The 22,878-nt window shown below is 38.3% G+C and overlaps 1 protein-coding gene and 1 pseudogene across 1 annotated transcript; both read left to right on the top strand.

The window, feature by feature from the left end:
• Positions 1-6,754: 6,754 nt before the first annotated feature.
• Positions 6,755-16,252, top strand: LOC107689737 (mucin-19-like; the record flags this gene model as incomplete). Its single annotated transcript, XM_016487868.1, has 26 exons — positions 6,755-6,803; positions 7,333-7,558; positions 7,837-7,966; positions 8,123-8,186; positions 8,289-8,371; positions 8,746-8,938; positions 9,057-9,176; positions 9,519-9,549; positions 9,900-10,035; positions 10,134-10,211; positions 10,583-10,652; positions 10,782-10,913; positions 11,052-11,195; positions 11,288-11,370; positions 11,462-11,594; positions 11,965-12,208; positions 12,285-12,325; positions 12,803-12,891; positions 13,002-13,156; positions 13,650-13,811; positions 13,963-14,047; positions 14,181-14,375; positions 15,127-15,369; positions 15,617-15,773; positions 15,918-16,028; positions 16,158-16,252. Coding segments are annotated over exons 1-26 (3,249 nt in total), but the record flags the coding sequence as incomplete, so codon positions are not given.
• Positions 16,253-16,809: 557 nt separating this feature from the next.
• LOC107689736 (mucin-2-like) overlaps positions 16,810-22,878 on the top strand; it is an 18,525-nt pseudogene continuing 12,456 nt past the window's right edge.

Here is a 22,878-nt window from a genome sequence, read left to right as displayed (position 1 = left end):
ACGACACATTTATGTGGCCAAGTGTAAATGGAAACGTTTTAACAAATCAGATAGATATCCGATCAGCGAAAACGCATGAAATGACCTGGTGTAAACAGGCCCTTAGTTTTATGGCGAATTGCGGATCCCAATCCACTCTGAAGGCATGGATTTCTAATTCAAACACACCTCACCAGAAACACAGCATGTGGCAATCTGTGATGAAGCAGGTTAGAGCCAATGAGTGTTCTATTTTACTGCCGTAAAACTGCCGTAAAGCTTCTTGAAGCTGCAATTTTTGAATTTGTAAGGAACGCATCAGCATGGGAATTGCTGCTTATGGTCGCTGCTCAGGATGGAGATGAAGATCGCTGAATAAAGGCTTGAGTTTGGGTCTGTTCCTTGCAGTCGTATGAATTCTGAAATTTTGGATTACAGTGTACAAATACACTGGATCCTTTTGTAATTATGTTGTGTTTTTTTGGTGTATTTTATGGTTATATTGTGAGTCACAGCAGGTCGTAGAAAACACCTTTTGTGTCCCATAGTAAACAAAGTAAATATTGCATAAGTAATGGCGAAATGATTGCAGAAATGATATTCATTTGAATGGTTTAAAGAGTAGTTTTGTTTAACATTATATTCTTCCAAATGAGTTGGCAGCAGAAATCACACAGAACAGAACGAATTCCTTGCATATTATAAGTAAATGAGTAAACGTAATTTAATAAATGTAGTTGTAATGATGCCATTAATATGATAATTGAATTCAATAAAAATGTTAATTCTGAAATTGCGATATTTATAAGAATTCATATGTAAATCTGCAGAGTTGTTCATACATAAATAATTTATGTTAGGTGTTGTCAATACGTCAATATTGTACGTTTAGATGCTGTACATTTCAGTGTCTGTGTAAACGTAAGTAAATGTACATTTTGTAGAACCACATTTTACGTAAAATACATACACATTTTCATTAAATCACGTTGAAATTTTATATACGATTAAAATAAATACATAAATTTAGGCCTAAATATTTTTTTTACATATTTAGTTCTATTCCTTGTCTTCAAATTTGATTGGCCAAGTGCGGCCCCAAGGGTGCAGATATTTATCATAATATCACTGTGATATTACACATGATTCACTGTTTTTACTGAATAGTCTGCATGCTTTTGTTTGTGGCATTCCAGTCTACAGTATGTTAGCAGAGGTTTGCCAGGAGTGTGCTTGTTCATGGCAATTCATAACATTTTTATATTTTGGTGACTTAATGGCTATGAATTTGTACAATCACTATTTTGGTGACTTGATGGCTATGCATTTGTACAATTTTATTTGTATGTTTTTGGACAACCACTGAGGGTTAGGTTTAAATTCACGTCACATTTCACATTTCACATTTTTTCTTGAAAATGGAAGTGGAGCTTTTAAGTGTGGGTTGAATGCTCTGAGCGGGGTTTCTATGAGCATGGAGCATGGAGCAGGAAATGAAATATACTGAGCAGAGCTGTTGATCAAAACTGTTTGATCAACCTAATTAATGATTAATGCTCTTTATTTTTATTGATTCAAGTATAGTGGGGAATTACTGATATGAGATTCTACAGTCTCCGAAAGATATTGTTTGGTCGTGCTCTTGAGAATCTCTTGAGAATCAATATGACTCGAGTGGTTTCATATGCCTCTTAATAACTTCATACACAGAATTGTTGATAATAGCATATCAGTATTTGCTGATTGTTTATAATCTGATTATCGCAGCATTCATAGCGACAGCCTGGAAAACACACACACACACACACACACACACACACACACACATTCTTGAGCTTGTATTTGTACATAATGGGTACTCTGTCTCTTTACAAAAGAGCTTATTTTGAGGTTGAGAGTCTTGATTGATCATTGCCATTCATCTTGCCTTTCGTCTTATGTTCGTATTAGCGGCTTTCAACTGACACAAGATCAGTTCTAGCTGTGCAATCAGTTAAATCAACAACATTTTTCCTTTGATGTAAGTGCATTGGCCCATCAGACAGCTGGTCTCACTAGGTAAAGAACTAAATGCAAAGTTATTTTTGTAAACACTGCTTAAAGATGATAGATACTCACTACACTTTCATTTGTACAGTATTTGCAAGTGTGTTTCTGTCACAAACATTCATTGCCAAAGAAGCTGGCTGTTCACAGAGTGCTGTATCCAAGCATGTTAACAGAAAGTTGAGTGTCAGGAAAAATTGTGGAAGAAAAAGATGCACAACCAACCGAGAGAACCGCAGCCTTATGAGGATTGTCAAGCACAATCGATTCAAGAATTTGAGTGAACTTCACAAGGAATGGACTGACGCTGGGGTCAAGGCATCAAGAGCCACCACACGCAGATGAGCTGAAGGCCACTGTCAAAGAAACCTGGGCTTCCATACCACCCCAGCAGTGCCACAAACTGATCACCTCCATGCCACGCCGAATTCTAAGGAATCTAAGCTAACACTAGAGAGAGGTGGAATTCAATACCAGCCTGGGCATCCTTGGGTAGGTGGCGCCGCTCCTCCCAGAATTATGTTGCACCCAGTCATGATGGTCCGCCAGCCCCCCTGGCGTTTCTTCCTATCCGGCTTGCGGGTCTCTTTGGTGGATGATGTTGTTGATGCTGATGAACGGGGATGAGGTGGATGATGAGGTGGTTTGTTGCTAGGGTTGATGACAGCACACTTCTTGGCCTCCACACCACACGACTTGCAGCTCTCGACAAACCTCCAGACGTCGCTGCGGACCGAAGGCCACCTGGCAACTCCCAGGATCTGCAGTAGGGTCTTTAGACGTCCATGGTGTTTCTCTGCTGTCCTCTGGTGGAAGTGCTGTACCATCTGCTGGACCAGCTTCTTAGGGACGACAAGCTGGATTTTGTAGATGTCGTCCCCCTTCTGGATCCGCCGGTACAACCAGCCCTGGTGTTCCCGCACTTTGATCCTGCTGGTCGGTGGAGTGGAGGAAGAGATGGAAAGTCCCTGGAGAGTGCCGTCATCACCCTGTGCGCAGCTGCGTCACACGGATACGCTGTTTTCGTTCAGATCAAATCACAACAACGTAGGAAACAGATCAAGCGTGACGCAGCTGACTCAGAACAGCATACGTTGTTTACGTCCAGCTGATACTCTCCAAATCATTTTCCAGCAGGATTTGGCACCTGCCCACACTGCCAAAAGCACCAAAAGTTGGTTAAATGACCGTGGTGTTGGTGTGCTTGACTGGCCAGCAAACTCACCAGACCTGAACCCCATAGAGAATCTATGGGGTATTGTCAAGAGGAAAATGAGAAACAAGAGACCAAAAAATGCAGATGAGCTGAAGGCCACTGTCAAAGAAACCTGGGCTTCCATACCACCCCAGCAGTGCCACAAACTGATCACCTCCATGCCACGCCGAATTCTAAGGAATCTAAGCTAACACTAGAGAGAGGTGGAATTCAATACCAGCCTGGGCATCCTTGGGTAGGTGGCGCCGCTCCTCCCAGAATTATGTTGCACCCAGTCATGATGGTCCGCCAGCCCCCCTGGCGTTTCTTCCTATCCGGCTTGCGGGTCTCTTTGGTGGATGATGTTGTTGATGCTGATGAACGGGGATGAGGTGGATGATGAGGTGGTTTGTTGCTAGGGTTGATGACAGCACACTTCTTGGCCTCCACACCACACGACTTGCAGCTCTCGACAAACCTCCAGACGTCGCTGCGGACCGAAGGCCACCTGGCAACTCCCAGGATCTGCAGTAGGGTCTTTAGACGTCCATGGTGTTTCTCTGCTGTCCTCTGGTGGAAGTGCTGTACCATCTGCTGGACCAGCTTCTTAGGGACGACAAGCTGGATTTTGTAGATGTCGTCCCCCTTCTGGATCCGCCGGTACAACCAGCCCTGGTGTTCCCGCACTTTGATCCTGCTGGTCGGTGGAGTGGAGGAAGAGATGGAAAGTCCCTGGAGAGTGCCGTCATCACCCTGTGCGCAGCTGCGTCACACGGATACGCTGTTTTCGTTCAGATCAAATCACAACAACGTAGGAAACAGATCAAGCGTGACGCAGCTGACTCAGAACAGCATACGTTGTTTACGTCCAGCTGATACTCTCCAAAATGGCGCTACAGGGTGATGCGGAGGAGACGAATTGTTGAATAAAGTCGTTATTTTTTTTTATTTTGCGCACAAAAAGTATTCTCGTAGCTTTGTATAATTGCGGATGAACCACTGATGTCACAGATTATTTTACAGATTGCCTTGCTACGTTTCTGGACTTGGGAAGATTTCAGTTGCGTTGCTGTCTATGCAGGGTCAGACAGCTCTCAGATTCCATCAAAAATATCTTAATTTGTGTTCCGAAGATGAACGAAGGACTTACGGGTTTGAAACGACATGAAGGTGACTAGGTGAGTAATTAATGACAGCATTTAAATTTTTGGGTGAACTATCCCTTTAAGGGGATGTGTCACTTTTAGTGTCTGTTTTGGCCTTGGTTGTTTTTACACGTAAGGAATTATATGAAGTGGTTTTGTGAACACTGTTTAATTTATAGAGTCCATGAACTCAAAATTGTTCTTACTGTATTATCAAAGTTGTGCTTCTCAATATATCAATATATAATATTTTTGTATAAACTGTGAAAAACATACAGACACAACTAAACAGGGAGGATCCATGAAAATAAAGATAAAAAGATAATAAAGCTATAATAATAATAAAAACACTATATTGTTCAATTCTTACCATATTCATAATTATGGAAAATGTATTCATTACTATCTACATCTTCTGAAATTTCATCATAAGAGTATACAAACTGATCAGTCACAACACTAAAACCACCTGCCAAATATGTAGGTCTGCTTTGTGCTGCCAAAACAGCTCTGATGTGATGGACTCCACAATACTTCTGAAAGACATTTACGATGTGGGGCCTCCATGGATCGGATTTGTTGGTCCAGAACATCCCATAAGATGCTCAACCCAAGGTTTCCCAGCAGAACTGACTGTTCACTTGCTGCCTAATATATCCCACCTCTTAAAAGGTGCCATTGTAATGATCAGTGTTATTCACTTCACCTTTCAATGGTTTTAATGTTTCTTTTTTATGGTTCAGTAGTATTCCACCAGAAGCCGTACTGAGCATTTAGTATTCTACCCTTCATGTTTTCAAACAGTCGCCTAGGTTACCGACTTCTCATGATAAGAGTGCTAATCTAGGGTGAGTATGCTCCATGAGTGTGGTTATTTAGATTATAGGAATTGATTGTAAATCAACACCATTTCACTGAGAACACGAATATGCTTGGACACAGCTTGTGCTGATGAAGTGATTGTTGATGATTATCTTACATTCTGAAAAAAAAACACACTACTTTTTGCATTTGGATGCAGCTTTGTGGACTGATTATTTTAAGGTATTCTCAACATGTTTATCTCTGCTTACTATAACAGTATAGAATAATTGTGACAGATTGGATTTATACCGTAGATGAGACAACACCACCTTAGACCACACAAACAGATACATTGCCACCTGCTGGACAGAATAGACCTTGTAAATGGCACCTATACACTCCTCAGAAGTCTCTTGACTGTTGTACAGTAGTGATTATTGGGAAAACATTTTTAGGCAATGGCTTTGGTGTTCAAGGACAGCTGACATATTTGGGTATGATTTTTTAACACTATTTTCCAATGATCTTGGAGAAAACCTACTCCAATAATCTTTTTTTTATTTATTTACAACTTAATAACAGAATATAAAATTAAACACACCCATAAATATACATTATTTCTAGCTTTTGACATGTGTGTGTGTGTGTGTGTGTGTGTGTGTTATTTTTTATTTATTTTTTACATATATAATAATACCATTGAATGCTGTTTTAAACACTTCCAAAGGATGTCTTAACTAGCATTATATGTTTAGGTAATATTTATCTAATATTAACCCTCTATCACAATTTAATAGTCATGTTGCTATAATGATCTTTTCTGGTTCTTGGCATGTACATGCATAATTGTCTTTTTATCCTGGAGCAGGAGGATGTAATAATTCACCAATTTGAAAAAAAAAAAAGCTTTTTAGCTAACAGGTTATAAATTATGTAGTGTGTATCACAACTGTAACTGCACAAGACTACAATGCAACCTGTTTATTTATTTGTTTATTTTTATTTATTTTCCTTAAAACAAAAATATATGATATAAACAATATTAAAAAATATTTTCTTAAAGCAGTTTTAAAGTTGTGATGATGTTGATAAGGAAACATACCTCAATAAATAGCCAGGTTTGGGATTAGAGTTACATATTATGTTCTTTAAACACACATTTGACATGAGATTGGCATTTTCCGTGATTGAGTTTTGAGGTCATATTCTCATCAGGAACCTAATAGTATTCCTGTTCCTGAAATCAAATCCACCTGTTCACAGAGCAGAACCAGGTACAATGTCAAATAGAATATGACCTACACACCATTACAGCTAAACAACAAAGCAGTGCCAAATAAAGGGATTTTCAACATTAATCTTTGGATGTTCTCGACGGTTGTTTAATGTGAGCACATAAAAGGCCCTTTGTTAGCTTTTGTGTTCCATACCCCCTTATTAGTTAATGCGAATACAGTCAATGTTTAATCTAGAGGCTGTTTCCTCATGTTATTCAAATTAGTGAAGTGGATCTCATCATAAAAGGGCTGCGAGAAGAATTTCTTTAGTCCTAAAACAGTTCTGCACCAAATATCTATTGGACAGCATGGCTCTGCGAGAGGCAGCACTTTTAGGCATAATCATTGTATTCTCAGGTTAGCTCATCTTGATTAATTTAATAAATTATTGATATAATTTAATCTAATGGATTAAAGTAATATTACATTTAAATGCATGTAATTTTTAATTTAAGTAATTTATTACATTGACTGATTATTATTTATTATCCAGTTATTTTTTATTAAACATTATTTTATTATTATTATCATTATTATTGTTATTGTCGATATTATGTTTTATGTATGGCTAGATGTGGTACAAATCTTGAGGATTTTTTTTTCTGCTTTTATTTACAGGCCACATGCATTCTGTGTTTACAGCTCAAAGTAAGAAAGTATTGCATTTTATCTACTTTAATACATAATTGATCATCTCCAATTATGTTAATAGCATGTCAAATATTTGTCAATATTCCTGGGAAATTATATTTTGTTTTGTTGTGTTTTTTGAGACTGATCACTTGTCACATGTTAAATAAATAAATAAACAAACAAATAAATAAATAAACACCCAAAGAGCTGTTGTCCCAAATAAGATCAATATTTATTTGGGTTCTTTTTTCAGATGTATGTAAGACATATGGCAGTGGCATCTATTATACCTTCAACAAAACTGCGTTTCATCTGAAGACTACATGTCCTGTAACGCTTACACACTTCAGTCATGCTGGAGTGGACTGTCATATCATCATCCAGCGTGGACTGAATGGCCTGATGGACAGAGTGGAGATCATCATAAATAAAGTCACAACCCTCATTCACAATAACACTGCGACTGTGGAAGGCAGCAGGTATGGGATTTATGAGTCACATTTGTGACCAAAATTTAGATTTAAGTTTAAAAGGGTTGTTAATGTTGTCCAAGGAGCTTAAAAATGTTGTAATTATAATATTATATTGTATTTGATTTTAACAATGTTATATTTGACTTAGAATTAAAATCACAGAGTTTTCTGAATTCGGGGTTTGGAGCATGTAAATAAATATGTTGACTACATTTGTAGTATTTATCAATAAAAATGTTGATTGTTAATATATCCGCATAAAATATTTGCTAATCTTTTCACAGTATTTCCCTTCCATACGACCAAACCTATCAGCATGTGTTTCATTATGGAATCTATACCAGGCTCCAAAGCAAAGTTTTGCCAGTGTCTGTCACATGGTACAGTGTAGCTAATGGTGTCAGTTCGCTTTGGGTGAGTTATCATTAAAGACAATGGTCTGCAAGATTACAAAATTCTTTATGTAGTATTGTTGATTTAACCAAAAGAATAAACATATGTGGTTATCACTTTATAACGACCCTGGCCGTATTGTATTTTGTATGTAATCTTTGAGCACATCTCTTGTAGGTGCAACTGGACCAGGATTTAGTGGAGGGTATGAGTGGACTTTGTGGGCACCAAAACAGCTCAGGTGAGTGTGTTCAGTTGTTATGTGCGGTTTAAACAATGAGTTTTGAGATATAATCATAAAATACTTTCTGGTGGTGTTTTATGTTTGCTATTTTGTTTATAGAAACTATGCAGCAACTGATATCCACCAGTATCCTCTCTGATGGACAATGCCTGATACAAGACTCTGTTGTGCAGACAAACACAGTGAGTTTCTGCACAGCTGAACAAAAATAAACTGTATTGTTAATATATATATATAAAACACACAGTAGCAAAATTTTAGGAGTTACTGGACTGAACTTTATGAAAAAATGTATGAAACCAATAAAATGTTTTTTTTTTTTTTTTTACCATAGCATTTTTATAGATTTTATCATTACAATTACTTTCTATTAACTTTCTATGAAGCCTGTACATATAATGCATTATAAAGCTATCCTTAATGCAATAATTTGTGTGTTATGTTTGTGAAATATGCAATGGATTATGAGAAGCTAAAATACTGGCAATAAATATATACAAGGCTCCAAAAATATATTAAAATCCACTGATTGCGTAATTATTATTTTTTTTTTTAGGTTTGTAAAGATCTTTTGTCCCATGCTTACGAATGTCTCGCCACTAAATATCGAACCTACCTGACCCTGTGTTACAAAAATATGAAAGGATTATGGCATCAAGAAGCAAACTGCTCATTTTTTAAAGAGCTCTCGCTTATGTGTGGGAGTTCCAGTCCAGTGTGGTCAGTGTGGAGATCAAAAAGCAACTGCTGTAAGAACCACAGTTTATAATAAGTTAATCAGAAAAGTTATCAAAATCATATATATATATATATATATATATGTATTACAGTGTTATTAATAATACTAATAATTTATCTTGTTTGCAGACCAACCTCACTGTCCTGGAGACTTGCACTATGTAGAGATGGGTCCTGCTTTCCCCCCAACCTGCAGCAACCCACAGAATTATACCACAGAACTCACCAGCACCTGCCTACCTGCCGAAGGTTGGTCCTTGATTAGCAGGAAATATGTTTTTACTTTACTTTACTTCACTTCACTTCACTTCACTTCACTTCACTTCACTGAACAAACCAGTGATGCATTAAATAAAATAAAAAAATGGTGTATTTATTGAATATCTCTTTTATTTCCTATCTTTTTATTTCCTATCTATTTTGTATCACATTTTCTCTCTCTCTCTCTCTCTCTCTCTCTCTCTCTCTCTCTCTCTCTCTCTCTCTCTCTCATAATCACAGGAAAGGTCCTGAATGATCGTGTTGATGGTTACCATTCCATAAATGTGGAGGAATGTCCATGTGTGCATGCAAAGATAATGTATGCACCAGGGCAGGAGCGCCGAACAAAGTGCCAGGCCTGGTAATATTTTTTTTCTTAATAGCTTCCTTTACCAATTCTGGACATGGTAATTATTTGCCAACAACATTTTAAATAATTCCATTGTTACACTTTTGAATTTTTCATTTGAATAATTTACTTAGCACCTTTCTGAACAATTTTAAACGTATTAAAATATTTTTTATTGAAGTATTACTGTATACTGTTACTGTTGTAATCATACAAGAACATACAATCATGCAGGGTTTTTCAAAAGACAACGTTTTTGTACGTAAAAATGTAAGTAAATATTGTGAGCTTTCGATAGAAACTGTGTAAAAAGAAATGTTGAAAACCGCTTGAGACATTTTTTGGTGTTTTTATCCCCACAGTACCTGCATCAGAGGAAATTGGGCATGTTCTAGAAACACATGTCCAGCCAAGTGTATTATTGAAGGCCAGTTCATCACTACATTTGACGGCAAACAGTATTCTATGCTAGACAAATGCACCTTTGTGGCTGCAAGGGTAACTGAAATGGAATATAACACAATTTTTTTTTTTTGCAATGTGATATTTTCAGATTTTCTGATATTAAAATGTCTAATATTTGGTATGTCACCCAGGGGCTTAACTGGACATTGAACATTCAGTATTCCGAGCAAGGTGTTGTCATAGAAAAGGCATATCTTAATATCAACCAGGTTTGTCTATTTTCCTTACCAACACTTGCAGGTTGTTTTCTATGTATATGTATGTGTTGTTGACAAATTTGCAGAGATTTTAAGTGTCTGTTTTTATAAGCTGTAACTGGAAAGGTTTTTGATTACACTTTATTTTAAAGTGACATTGTTAGAGTTTAATTACACAAATAAGTCCTGAGTAATATTAATCAACTACATGTACTTACTATAGGGTTTCGTTTTTAGGGCTAGTTAATTGTAATTATGCATAATCTACTTTTACAGTAAGTGCATGTTACTATGTCACCTTAAAGTAAAGTGTTACCAGGTTTTCACCACCTTCCGACGTCAGAGTCATTTCCCCTATCAACTTAAAGATGTTTTAATTCCAGGAAAGATATACTTTTTCTGCAAACAGCATACAACTGAACAACATAGAAATCAGTGACCTATCACAGACTGGTAGGCTCTTTTAGAATTTGTCATATTAGATTTATACGTTTGAAATATTCATATTACCTTTACTTTACTTAAGTTTGAAACATTAACATTAGCTTTACAAAATTGCTATGTTACTGGCTTTTGTTTCAGAGTCTACCACAGTCTTTTGGCAGTCTTCAATGTTCATTCAAGTTCAGACTTCATTCGGCTTGAAAATGCAAGTTCAAGTCTCTCCAGAAATTCAAATATATCTGAATTTGCCGCCAACCGCAAATACCAAAGGTTTGAATAATCTATATTCATGCAAGCCAACCTCAAGGCACATACAGCAATTTAGCAAAATGTAGTTATATATACAGTAGAATTCAATGAGTCAGTCGAATTTGAATGTTGTTATTAAAGCAAGTGCTTTTATTATAGGTCTTTGTGGAACTTTTAATAATGACACAAGCGATGACTTCACTACTTTTAGTGGTATCATAGAAAGTTCGGTTCAGCTTTTTGCCCGGTCCTGGTCAATGGGCACTTGTACCCTAATTACTGGATGCATCAACACTGAAAATGGTAAGTGTCATTTAGCCTAACTGCTTAACCATATCAAAGTTATTTTCCAAGATAACCACTGATATTCATTCAATTTAAAGAGATATTTGCAGAGGAGAACTGTGACCAACTGACAGATCCAGAAGGAGTGTTTGCCGTGTGTCATGATTATGTACCTGTTTCGCCCTATGTCGAGGCAAGGATATATTCCTATCCATAAACACATTTGATCATTTTGAAATTCATGGTTGTTTTCCTGTTATTAATCTGTTTCTGATTCTTCTCAGGCATGTGTGAAAAGAACATGTCAGTGCTCGACTGCATTACAGGAATGTTTGTGTGTCTCCTTTGGTAACTACGCAAAAGCCTGTGCAACTCAGGGAATCATTGTTGGCGACTGGAGATCAGAAACAAACTGCAGTGAGTCACAAGCTTTTATTCAATGAATGGTTTTCAATTGTATTTCTGTAGGTGCTGCAGATAACTCAGAGGTATTATAAAAAAAATAAATAAAAAAAAACAAGAAAGAAAGGAAAAAAATCTCTCATCATTACAGCAACAGCATCTTTGATTTTCAACTTTTTCCCCCCAAAATGGCTGAAAACGCGTCCTTAGCACAATTAACCAATTTTTCTTCTCCATTTTTTGTGATATATTTACATTTTACTAATAATTATTTGCCTAATTACACTGTAACAACATCACATAAATTATATATATATATATATATATATATATTATTTCTTCTTAATTTTTATTTTGGATTTTTGTATATCATTCCGGGTTTCAGTTCCTTTGTGCATGGGCAACCTGAGGTTTGCTTACTCAGCGTTGGCATGTAACCATACCTGCCGTTCCCTCTCGGGCCCTGATCCCACCTGTGAGGTGGTGGACGACCCTGTGGAGGGGTGTGGATGCACATCAGACTCTCACCTGAGCAACCAACAGACCTGCAGCCCTCGTTCACTGTGCAGCTGCCACCATCCTGGAGGTGTCACACCTCCAGGCCCAGTGGTTATCGGTGGACGCCAGTGGTAAGGGTGAAAACAACTCAGTTCAAAAAATGTTTATGTTATGTTTCTGTAATGTTGAATACATTTTGTATTACAGCTTATGTGAAAATGGACAACTTCATTGTCCTGAAGTTTGCAGTAAGTGAAATCATCTCTTTACATTTGGAAAAAAAACAACAACAACAAAACACAACAACATTAAATTACAGAATACTGAACCAGTGCCTTTTAATGTGTGTATTTAAATATATATATATATATATATATATACATACATAAAACATATATTAAATTGATATATGATATACAGTATATGACTTAATTCATTTATAATGAAAAAATAGATAAGAAAACCTTTTTAGTGTACTTTTAAGTCACTGATCTTTTAGATTTTCAGAATGTTTTTTTTTTCACAAACATCAGTCCTGTTTGCCTGTTGTGGTAATGTTGAGATATTACTGCATGCATAATTCATCAAACTATGTTAAAATAACCAGTCATATACTGTAGTACCGGTGTGTACTTGAGCAGTGTGTAGTTAGTTAGTTCCAGTAATTTGGAAATTCCACGATTCAGTGCCAAAGATATCTATTATGTTCTATTCCTCTTTTCTAGATTGCACAGTGGGAAAGATTTGTGTGGATTGCTCACAAATACCAGTGAACACAGACCATAGGACGTGTGAAAGCTTGACCAAACCTGTAGTAAGCAGTTTTTTATTTTCCAAATTTGGCATTATGACATCTTGCTATATGCTGTTCATACTGTTCATTTTCTGCAATGGTCTGAGTTAAATTGCTGATGTTATTCACAGAGTGATGGCAACAGCTGCATCAGTGGCTGTTATTGTCCGGATGGCCTTTTTGAAGATCATAATGGTGGTTGTGTGACTCATGAAAACTGCACCTGTGAATTCAGCGGGAGAGTGTATGAAACTGGGCAGAGTGTGGAGACAAACTGTAAAAAATGGTAAGAACGGTCTTCTAGCCCTGACCTTGGTTCACAAATTTTAAAGGAATAATTAGAGTTAACCCACCTTCATGTCATTCCAAACCAATAGAGTTTAAAAGGATATATTTTGCAGAATGCACAAGCTGCTCTTTTCCAAACTGGGGAAATAAATGCATAGTGAAGTTATTAAGTTCTTAAAATGACAGCAAAACAAAATCATCATAAAAGTAGTCCTTTCAGCTTGTGTAATATATTTCAAATCTTATAATTTTAAGATAATATTCACTGAAAATCTTCCTCTCCACTATAGCACTCAAATCTCATTCCCGCCTTTACATATTTCAACTTGACACCTCAAGATTCTAAGGGATCACAAGTGTGAATGAAATTTGAGGGCTTAAAGATTGTATCCTTTGAGATACCGTGGCCTACCAAATTACCATTTTATTGGTTCATGGTTCAGTGAAAACCTGACCACTAAATTTGAATGATGTGATTTTGTGTCTCGCAGCACATGTAGAGGTGGTGAGTGGTCTTGTATTGATGAGGCATGCTCAGGAGTATGTGAGGTGTTTGGAAATGGGCAGTATCGCACCTTTGACTCCAAATGGTACAGATTTGATGGCCACTGTCAATACACCCTGGTGAAGGTGAGTGTTTGCAATCTGACAAAGTACTTGTTTCACAAAGATCTTTCTCGAAAGATCCTGACTTAAGTTAATGAACAGCATACTAGTAAAATGTATAAATGTTGCAAAAGCACTCAACAAGTGGGCAAACATTTTTCAACTCTAATATTTATTGTATAAGGATGCTGGTTCAAGTGGGCAGTTTGCAATTAAAACTGAGAGTGTTCCGTGTTGTGACGAATCTTTGACATGTTCCCGTGCCATCTCAGTGGAGCTTCTGGTAAATGATCATCTATGTATATATACATTTTTAAAGTTGTTGGGTGTTGTCAATATTTCAACCTTATATCAAGTGAAAATTATAGTGCACTCAGTAATTATGAAATTGTAAATAGTTGCTCAATGTTTGACAGGGTGCAGTGACTCTGATGTTGAGCGATATGAAGGTAACTGAGAGACTTCAGGCAGGGGACGCATTGCTGGCAGAGCCCCTGTACGCCATCCACACTGTGGGCCTCTACATCATTATCACAGTTCCTGGACTGGGTATCACTGTAATCTGGGACAAACATACCAGGGTCACCATCCAACTAGAGCCTCAGTGGAGAGTAAGAAGTCACATTTAATTTGTTTTATTGTCTAAGATTGATATTCAGTCCTCACATTGTGACCTAATCAGATGTGATTCAAAAACTAACAAGCTGTGAAGTTGATTTCCTACAGCTGCATTATGTATGATCTCTGTCACTCACATTGCCAGAACTCTCGTTGAAAAAGAATGACGCCTGATCGCTTTGTTTCAGCAAATTTCTGATAGTGCGAGCAGCCCTTTTGATTTGACACTCTTCAGGTGAAGTGGGTTACAAGCACAGAACACTGCACAAATTGATTGATTGTTTTGCCGTCATGCCCAACATTCCATGTGAACACAAAAATTGAATAAAGGCTGTGTGGTGCACTTTTTAAGCTGGATGAACACAGTTAATTGGACTTCTATTGGACTATTGAATAATACCACCCATTCACTGCCATTATAAAGCTTGGAAGTGCTAGGACATTTTTTAATTATAAGTCTGATTGCATTCGTCTGAAAGAAGAAAGTCATATACACCTAGGAGGGCTTGAGGGTGATTAAATCATGGGGTAATTTTTATTTTTGGGCGAACTACCCCTTTAAGAACATATCTATCTGATCTCCTCAATAGGGCAAGGTTAGGGATAGAGTGGACATGTAAGGTTAGGACTATGATAGTTTGATAAGAATGTTGGTTCAGGATCAACAAGGAATACAGATCCTGAAACATGTGCTACTGAGTGGTGAAGATATGCAAATGTTCTCTTTCAACTGTGGAACATTAGGGCCGAGTGCTAGGGCTTTGTGGGAACTTTGATGGGAAGGTGACAAACGACCTTCTGACAAGCATCTCCTCAGAAGTTTTCAGTGTTTTGGACTTTGGGAATAGTTGGAAGGCTGCAGCTCCGCCATGCTCAGATGTAACCCATGAAATATTTCCCTGTGAACGACACTCCTACTGTGCAGCCTGGGCACAGCGGCGATGTATGATCCTGAGATCAGACACCTTTATAGATTGCCATCTGAAGGTACCTTACAGTGCCATTAGTTAATTAAATAATGTTATTTTTGATGCTTAATCTTGGCTCATTGACTTTAACTAAATAAAGCACTGTTTCTATATCAAACATTTCTGACCATTAAGTTAATCAAACTCTTTCTGAGTTTGGAAGTAGGTTCAGGTACACAATATACTCACAATACATTTTTTGTCATGAAGAAAGGTGGAACCCATTTTGTACCAGCCAGTAACTGTTGCTGTCTCATGAATACTAGGTGGATCCAGAGCCTTATTACCAGGCCTGTGTTTTGGAGTCCTGTTCTTGTGAGTTTGAGGGAAAGTTTCTCGGCTTTTGTACTGCTGTCTCAGCTTACACAGAGGCGTGCAGTGCAAAGGACGTCTGCATCAACTGGAGAACCCCAGATTTGTGTCGTATGTATTGCATTCTACTATAATTATTGGATTGGACTTTGGAAACAATTAAGCATTTTCCCAGCATGAGCATTTCCTGGTAAAGGCGTACCTGGGTTATTACTGAGTTAGTCAAGTGATTAGAGTGTTTGTTCATCTCCACAGCGGTGTATTGTGACTATTACAATGACGTGGGCCAGTGCACCTGGCATTACAATCCCTGTGGCCAGGTTAAGACCTGTGGCACTAAGAACCGCTTTACAGGAAAACTTGAAGGTATTTTACCCCTTTTTGTTCCTGTTTCTTGATTCTGCTGTTGTACTGCAGTAATTAATCTGAACTGCTAGAAATTAGAAACACAGAAACTATTTAAACATGTTCACCAAACAATGCATGCCATTTCAGGTTGCTACCCAAGATGCCCTGAGGAGACCCCATATTATGACGAAAACTTAGGTAAATGCACCGCTTTGGACAACTGCACTTGCAACTTCATGAACAGAGTGTTTTCACCTCCTGATGAAATGTGTACTTCTTATACATGCTGGTAAGCCATTTTGTAGACTCTTGTTGTAATGATGGAAAGAAAATTAAAGATAAAACGTTTATTTTTATAAATGTTTTTATAAATGTATAAAACTACAGACTTAACATTAATTAGTTTGTATTCTTTTTGCTTAGTAAATGCCTTGATGGACAAATTGTCTGCACTCCTACATTTACATCTACAACAACGACTACAATTTATTACACATCAACATCTCAGCCATCTACAACAATAACCCAGACAGCCACAACACAACCACCAACAACTCAGAGCACAACACAATACATAAAACCAACAACAGAATACACAACGAAGTCAACAACTGAGAAGACAAAAGAATCTACAACTCCAGTTAAAGACACAACTACAACACAGCTAATAACAGCTGTGAGCACAACAGAATACAAAACCACAACACAACCACCAACCTCACAGAGCACAAAGGAATACACAACACAACTATCAACTACAGAGAGAACAACAGAATATACAACCACAACACATTCATCAATGACTAAAAGTATAACAGAATCATATACAACTCCAGTGGAAGAAACAAACACAACACAACCACCACCAACCGAGAGCACAACAGAACACAGAATTACAACACATCCACCAACAACTGAAAGTACAACAGAATCATATACAACTCCAGTGGAAGAAACAACCACAACACAACCACGACCAACCGAGAGCACAACAGAACACAGAATTACAACACATCCACCAATAACTGAAAGTACAACAGAATCATATACAACTCCAGTGGAAGAAACAACCACAACACAACCACCACCAACTGAGAGCACAACAGAGCACAGAATCACAACACATCCACCAACAACTGAAATTATAACAGAAGCATATACAACTCCAGTGGAAGAAACAACCACAACACAACCACCACCAACCGAGAGCACAACAGAACACAGAACCACAACACATCCACCAACAACTGAAAGTACAACAGAATCATATACAACTCCAGTGGAAGAAACAACCACAACACAACCACCACCAACCGAGAGCACAACAGAACACAGAACCACAACACATCCACCAACAAGTGAAAGTACAACAGAATCATATACAACTCCAGTGGAAGAAACAACCACAACACAACCACCACCAACCGAGAGCACAACAGAACACAGAACCACAACACATCCACCAACAACTGAAAGTACAACAGAATCATATACAACTCCAGTGGAAGAAACAACCACAACACAACCACCACCAACCGAGAGCACAACAGAACACAGAACCACAACACATCCACCAACAACTGAAAGTACAACAGAATCATATACAACTCCAGTGGAAGAAACAACCACAACACAACCACCACCAACCGAGAGCACAACAGAACACAGAACCACAACACATCCACCAACAACTGAAAGTACAACAGAATCATATACAACTCCAGTGGAAGAAACAACCACAACACAACCACCACCAACCGAGAGCACAACAGAACACAGAACCACAACACGTCCATCAATAACTGAAAGTACAACAGAATCATATACAACTCCAGTTGAAGAAACAACCACAACACAACCACCACCAACCGAGAGCACAACAGAACATAGAACCACAACACGTCCATCAACAACTGGAAGTACAACAGAATCATATACAACTCCAGTTGAAGAAACAACCACAACACAACCACCACCAACCGAGAGCACAACAGAACACAGAACCAAAACACGTCCATCAACAACTGAAAGTACAACAGAATCATATACAACTCCCATGGAAGAAACAACAACACAGCCACCAATTTTACAGAGCACAACAGAATACACAACCCAACAATCAACAACAAAGAGGACAACAGAATCAGATACAACTCCATTGGAAGAAACAACCACAACACAATCACCAACTTCAGAAAGTACAACAGAATACACAACACAAGTACCAACAACTGAGGGCACAACAGAATATAAAACCACAATACAACCACCAACAAGTGAGAGCACAACTCAACCAACATCAACGAAACAATACACAACCACAACTCAGGCAACTACTGAAACTACAACCTCAGTCAAATATAGCACTTCAGTTTCAACAGTGTCCACAACAGGTATGAAAGCCACTACAAATATAAACTTGTGCTAGAATGAGCATTTAAACAATGTTTTCTTGAAATATACCACCAGTAATATCATAATAAACACAAAGTGGCAAAACATTCTGAATGTGCTAAAAAAAAACTGCCACGCAAACTTATTTTGTTCTTACGTTTTTTTTTGTTTTTTTGTTTTCATTCCCACTAGAATTAATAATAGTCACTGGCCCTGTTACCACCAATCTAACTCCAAGGTCACCTCAAAAACTGTATACGACTATTAATCCTACAATTACGACCGCTTCTATGACATCTGTACTCAGTACTACAATACCTACCACTGAACACACAACTCCAGGTAATAGTACTAGTAATTGAACTCACAAATACACTACTACATGATAACATAACCCCAGGGCTTACTACTGCTTAAATGACAGATCTTATGTTTATGTCTTTTTTTTTTAATTAGTGTGTGAGTGTAAAGATGTGATGAGAAATCAAAGCTGGTCGTGTGGAGAAACTTGGAGAGAGAATTGTGCTGATAAAGTCTGTAAGGCTGGAGTGATTGAGGTAAAATCTATTACTTGTCCAACACCCACAATCAGGACTTATTGCCCAGGAAACAAGATGTCTTTGGTCAAAGATAAAGAGACTTGCTGCGAGAGCTGGGAGTGTGATTGTAAGTAAACTGACTAATAATGACTAAACCAGATTACCTGATTAGTTAGTAGTGTGGCTATATGTTTGTCTAGCCTAGTGGTTCTCAATTCCAGTCCTATTTTGCACATCTATATTATTTATCACAACTGATTCAGATCATCAGCTCGTTAGAAGAGAGCTCCGTGCATGAACTGTGTTCCAATTGACAAGGTCCCTACACAGTGTTAATTGCTCCCTACTCTCTGAGCATGGGAAATCCATTGACGTTTACTTCACTTTGGAACATTCATTCATGGTTTTGCACTACGCCAATGCCTGCAGCATCTTCACACACAGACTAAACTTACTAGAGAAGTGTGATTTTAATTGAAATTCACGTCATGCACACTTTAATGCCGTTTGAATGGTACATATACACTCCCTTCGAAATGGTCGAATAGAACAAACATCTAAAGTAATAAGAGATACATACAAAACGTACGAGGACTGGAATTGAGAATCACTGGTCTAGCCAATTGAAAATAAAAAGGGGCATTGGGAAATTAATTAGATGAATTAATTTATTTATTTTACAAACTTTTAGAAATGTTTGTATCATTTTGCTTCAACATCAACTTTGATCTGTTTTCGTTCTCAGGCCAGTGTCAGGTTTATGGAGACCCACACTACATCTCCTTCCAGGGGATCGCATTTGACTTCATGGACAACTGCACACACACTCTAGTGGAGGAGCAAGTACTGCAGCACCGATTAAGCATTACTGTAGACAACTACTACTGTGTGCCGGAAATTGATAATTCCTGTTCTAGGGGAATCACATTAAAGTACTGGAATGACATTGCCACACTTATGGTAACAGAGGAGTTCACGGTAGAGGTAGGTTTCTAATGACATTTAAAAATATGCTATTCTACTAATGTACTAATGTATTAGTGTCACAGAGCCATACATTTGATTATGTATATTTGATATTATCAATACCAAATTACATATACTATTATTTTTTAACCAAACATCTCTGAATGTTCAAAGAAAATAAACTCAACTCAAGCTCAAGAAACTCTAATATCTAACAATAAAATTGATTTTTGCCCCAAACCCACAGTTCTCTGCTGGTCTATTTCTGTGAATGACTGGGGATGATAGTTCCCTTGAGCTTTGATGATAAGCAGATTGTCTCTATCTTTTTCCAGTCTACTTTGAACCAGGAGATTATAAGACCACCATATGAAGATCAGGTCTTCAAGTTTGAAAGCAGTGGTAGCCAGGTCTACATGTACATCAAGCCTATCCGTTCCTATGTTTCTCTCACACCTTTCAACAATCTGTTAATCAACCTGGCAATGGAGCACTTCCAAAACAACACCCAAGGACAGTGTGGTACGCCATTAAAATCATTTAACCTTTGATGGAAAGTAATTGGCACATTAGACAATGTATGGTTCATGGTACATATGATATCACAGACTTTAAAGAAATTGTTTTATGGCACTCATTCTCCATTTGACTTCATAGGTGTTTGTGGTGGGCAGTCGTGCATACGAAGAAATGGTGTAGTTGAAGATGACAACTGCTGTGATAAGACTGCATATGATTGGGTTGTAGAAGACCCTCTGAAACCCTACTGCAAATCTGCACTCATCAGTGTTCCTTGTGTCCCTACCTCGGCACCTCCACCTCCACCTTCCTGCAATCCTACAATATGCGACCTCCTTCACCATGAGTAAGCCACTGTTGGATATTTTTAAATCCACTGAGGTCAATAAGCATAACAGCTCGGTTATGGAAATAAAAAAAAAGTTTGTTTTTTTCATAGAAAATGAAAAACAACTTGATGATTTTTTTGGCTTGTTGCATTGTAATAATTGGTGCTAACATCTTTTACTCAGAGTGTTTCTGAAGTGTGGTGAAACGATCAATCTTATGGCTGTGGAGAAGAATTGCCGGTTTGACTACTGTTCATACAATAGTCGTGTTGGTGCCTGTTCCTCTCTGGAGTATGCAGCATCAGAGTGCAAAAGGATTGGTATTTGTGTGGACTGGAGATACCTTACCAATGGCTCCTGTGGTAAGAAAACTGTATGAAAGCACAGTAGCACGCTTATATTTTTGTACATTTGTGTACTGATGTCTACAACATATCAACATCATCTTAAAACCTAATAGTTTACGTATATACATGTTTAAAGACCTGCAAGTCTTTACGAATCCTTTGAGGTTCATAAAAGTTAGAATTTGTGGAATTCATAGTTTGATATTGTAGGATAAGTTACTGTAATTTTACTGGCCAAAACTTTGTTTTCTGTGTGCATTTGATATGGTAACCTAATCTCCAATAACAAAATGCTTTAGTAGTAGACTTTCAAAGCATTGTGCTCTTCTAATAATATTCCACTGTGTTTTAGAGATCACATGTCCTGAAGGAATGATGTACAACGAGTGTCAAGAGTCTCCAAATGATGTCTGTCAAGGCGGGTGAGAAAGATTTTACTTTAAATGATTCAAGCATTCTCAGATTTCAAGCCCTGCTTCACATTTCACCTTGCAATTAATAGATTGAGTTTCAATGAAAAACTGCCAATGCACCACCATTTACTTTGTGTAGATTTTTTATTTTAAAGAGTATTTGATTTGGTTTCATTTGATTTCATTTAATTTTTATTTTGCTTAGGATTAGGATTGCATGTTTGATGCTAGGCATAATATTTCATGTATGACCTCACGCCCATCTCTTATTGTCTCCTCAGTGTTCGTGTGCCTGCAACCTCTGTGGTTGGTCTGAGATCAGGTTGCTTTTGTCCAGATGACCAGATGCTTGCAGAAGAACACAAGAAAATATGTGTGTCTGAATGCACAAGTGAGTGACGAATTCAATCAAATACTACAAAACAACAGTTTTTATTTAAAAGCCAATCCCGAGAGCAACATGACAAAAGTTGTGTTACGGTAATATTTTAAATTGAGTTCTCCTTCAAGATCTCGAGCTGCGTTGAAACGCTACGGGAACGGCTTCAGCGTGACCACGCTTTGAATCACATGTGTAATCAGTCCACTGGATGGGCGAGACGTCACGGGCGGGGTGATGCAACGACCAGGAAGCTTAAAAGCACATGCGGTGGAACCGGCGTCAGCTTTCTGTCATTCAGCAAGCGCTCTGTGTGTGTGTCAGTCGCTATCTGTTTATGAGTCTTATTTAGTGTTGTTTGTCCACTTATAAATTCCATTATGTCAAAGCTTCAGTCAAGAGAAGCATTTGGGCGAGCAGGCAGCGTTCAGGCTGTATGTTCCTCCCTGCCCGTGCTATATTTCGGGTGGGGACACACACAGTTTGTGTGTTGTCTGTTTGGGAGTGAAGCACGCAGAGTCAGCTCGCATTGCGAGCGTTTTGTTACTGCCTTGCTTCGCTCTCAGAGGGCTCTCTTTGAGGAGGGAGCCTTCACTAGCGTTTCTCACGGTGCCGAGCTGTGGCTGTGCTCGTGGCTTCCGCAGTCGGCTCTCAAGGGGCTGATTGTGCTTTTCCCGCTGTTAAGCGCTCCGCTCTCGCCAGGCACTCTCCGAGGAGTTTGTCCGTGCCTGTGATCTTGGGATTCCGGTCCCGCTTCTGCTGAGGCACAGCGGCGACTAAGATCGCAGGGATCTTAGACGGGTTGGAGACGGCTCATCCTATCTCCACCCGCGTTCCCTAGATCTAGAGCTCGTTCTCGAGGCTCGGAAGCTCGCGCTGCGGTTTCTTCCCCCTCTGAGTGAGACCTCTCTGCTGCAGTTATTTTTCTTAGGAGATTGATATTGTTTGTGTGACCAAATGGCTTGCGCGCTGCCGAGGCAAC

The sequence above is a fragment of the Sinocyclocheilus anshuiensis genome, unplaced genomic scaffold (assembly GCF_001515605.1).
Source record: "Sinocyclocheilus anshuiensis isolate Anshui unplaced genomic scaffold, SAMN03320099.WGS_v1.1 scaffold1014, whole genome shotgun sequence".
Classification (NCBI taxonomy): domain Eukaryota; kingdom Metazoa; phylum Chordata; class Actinopteri; order Cypriniformes; family Cyprinidae; genus Sinocyclocheilus; species Sinocyclocheilus anshuiensis.
The sequence above is the reverse complement of the archived record's forward strand: the minus strand, read 5'-3'. Positions and strand labels throughout refer to the sequence as shown.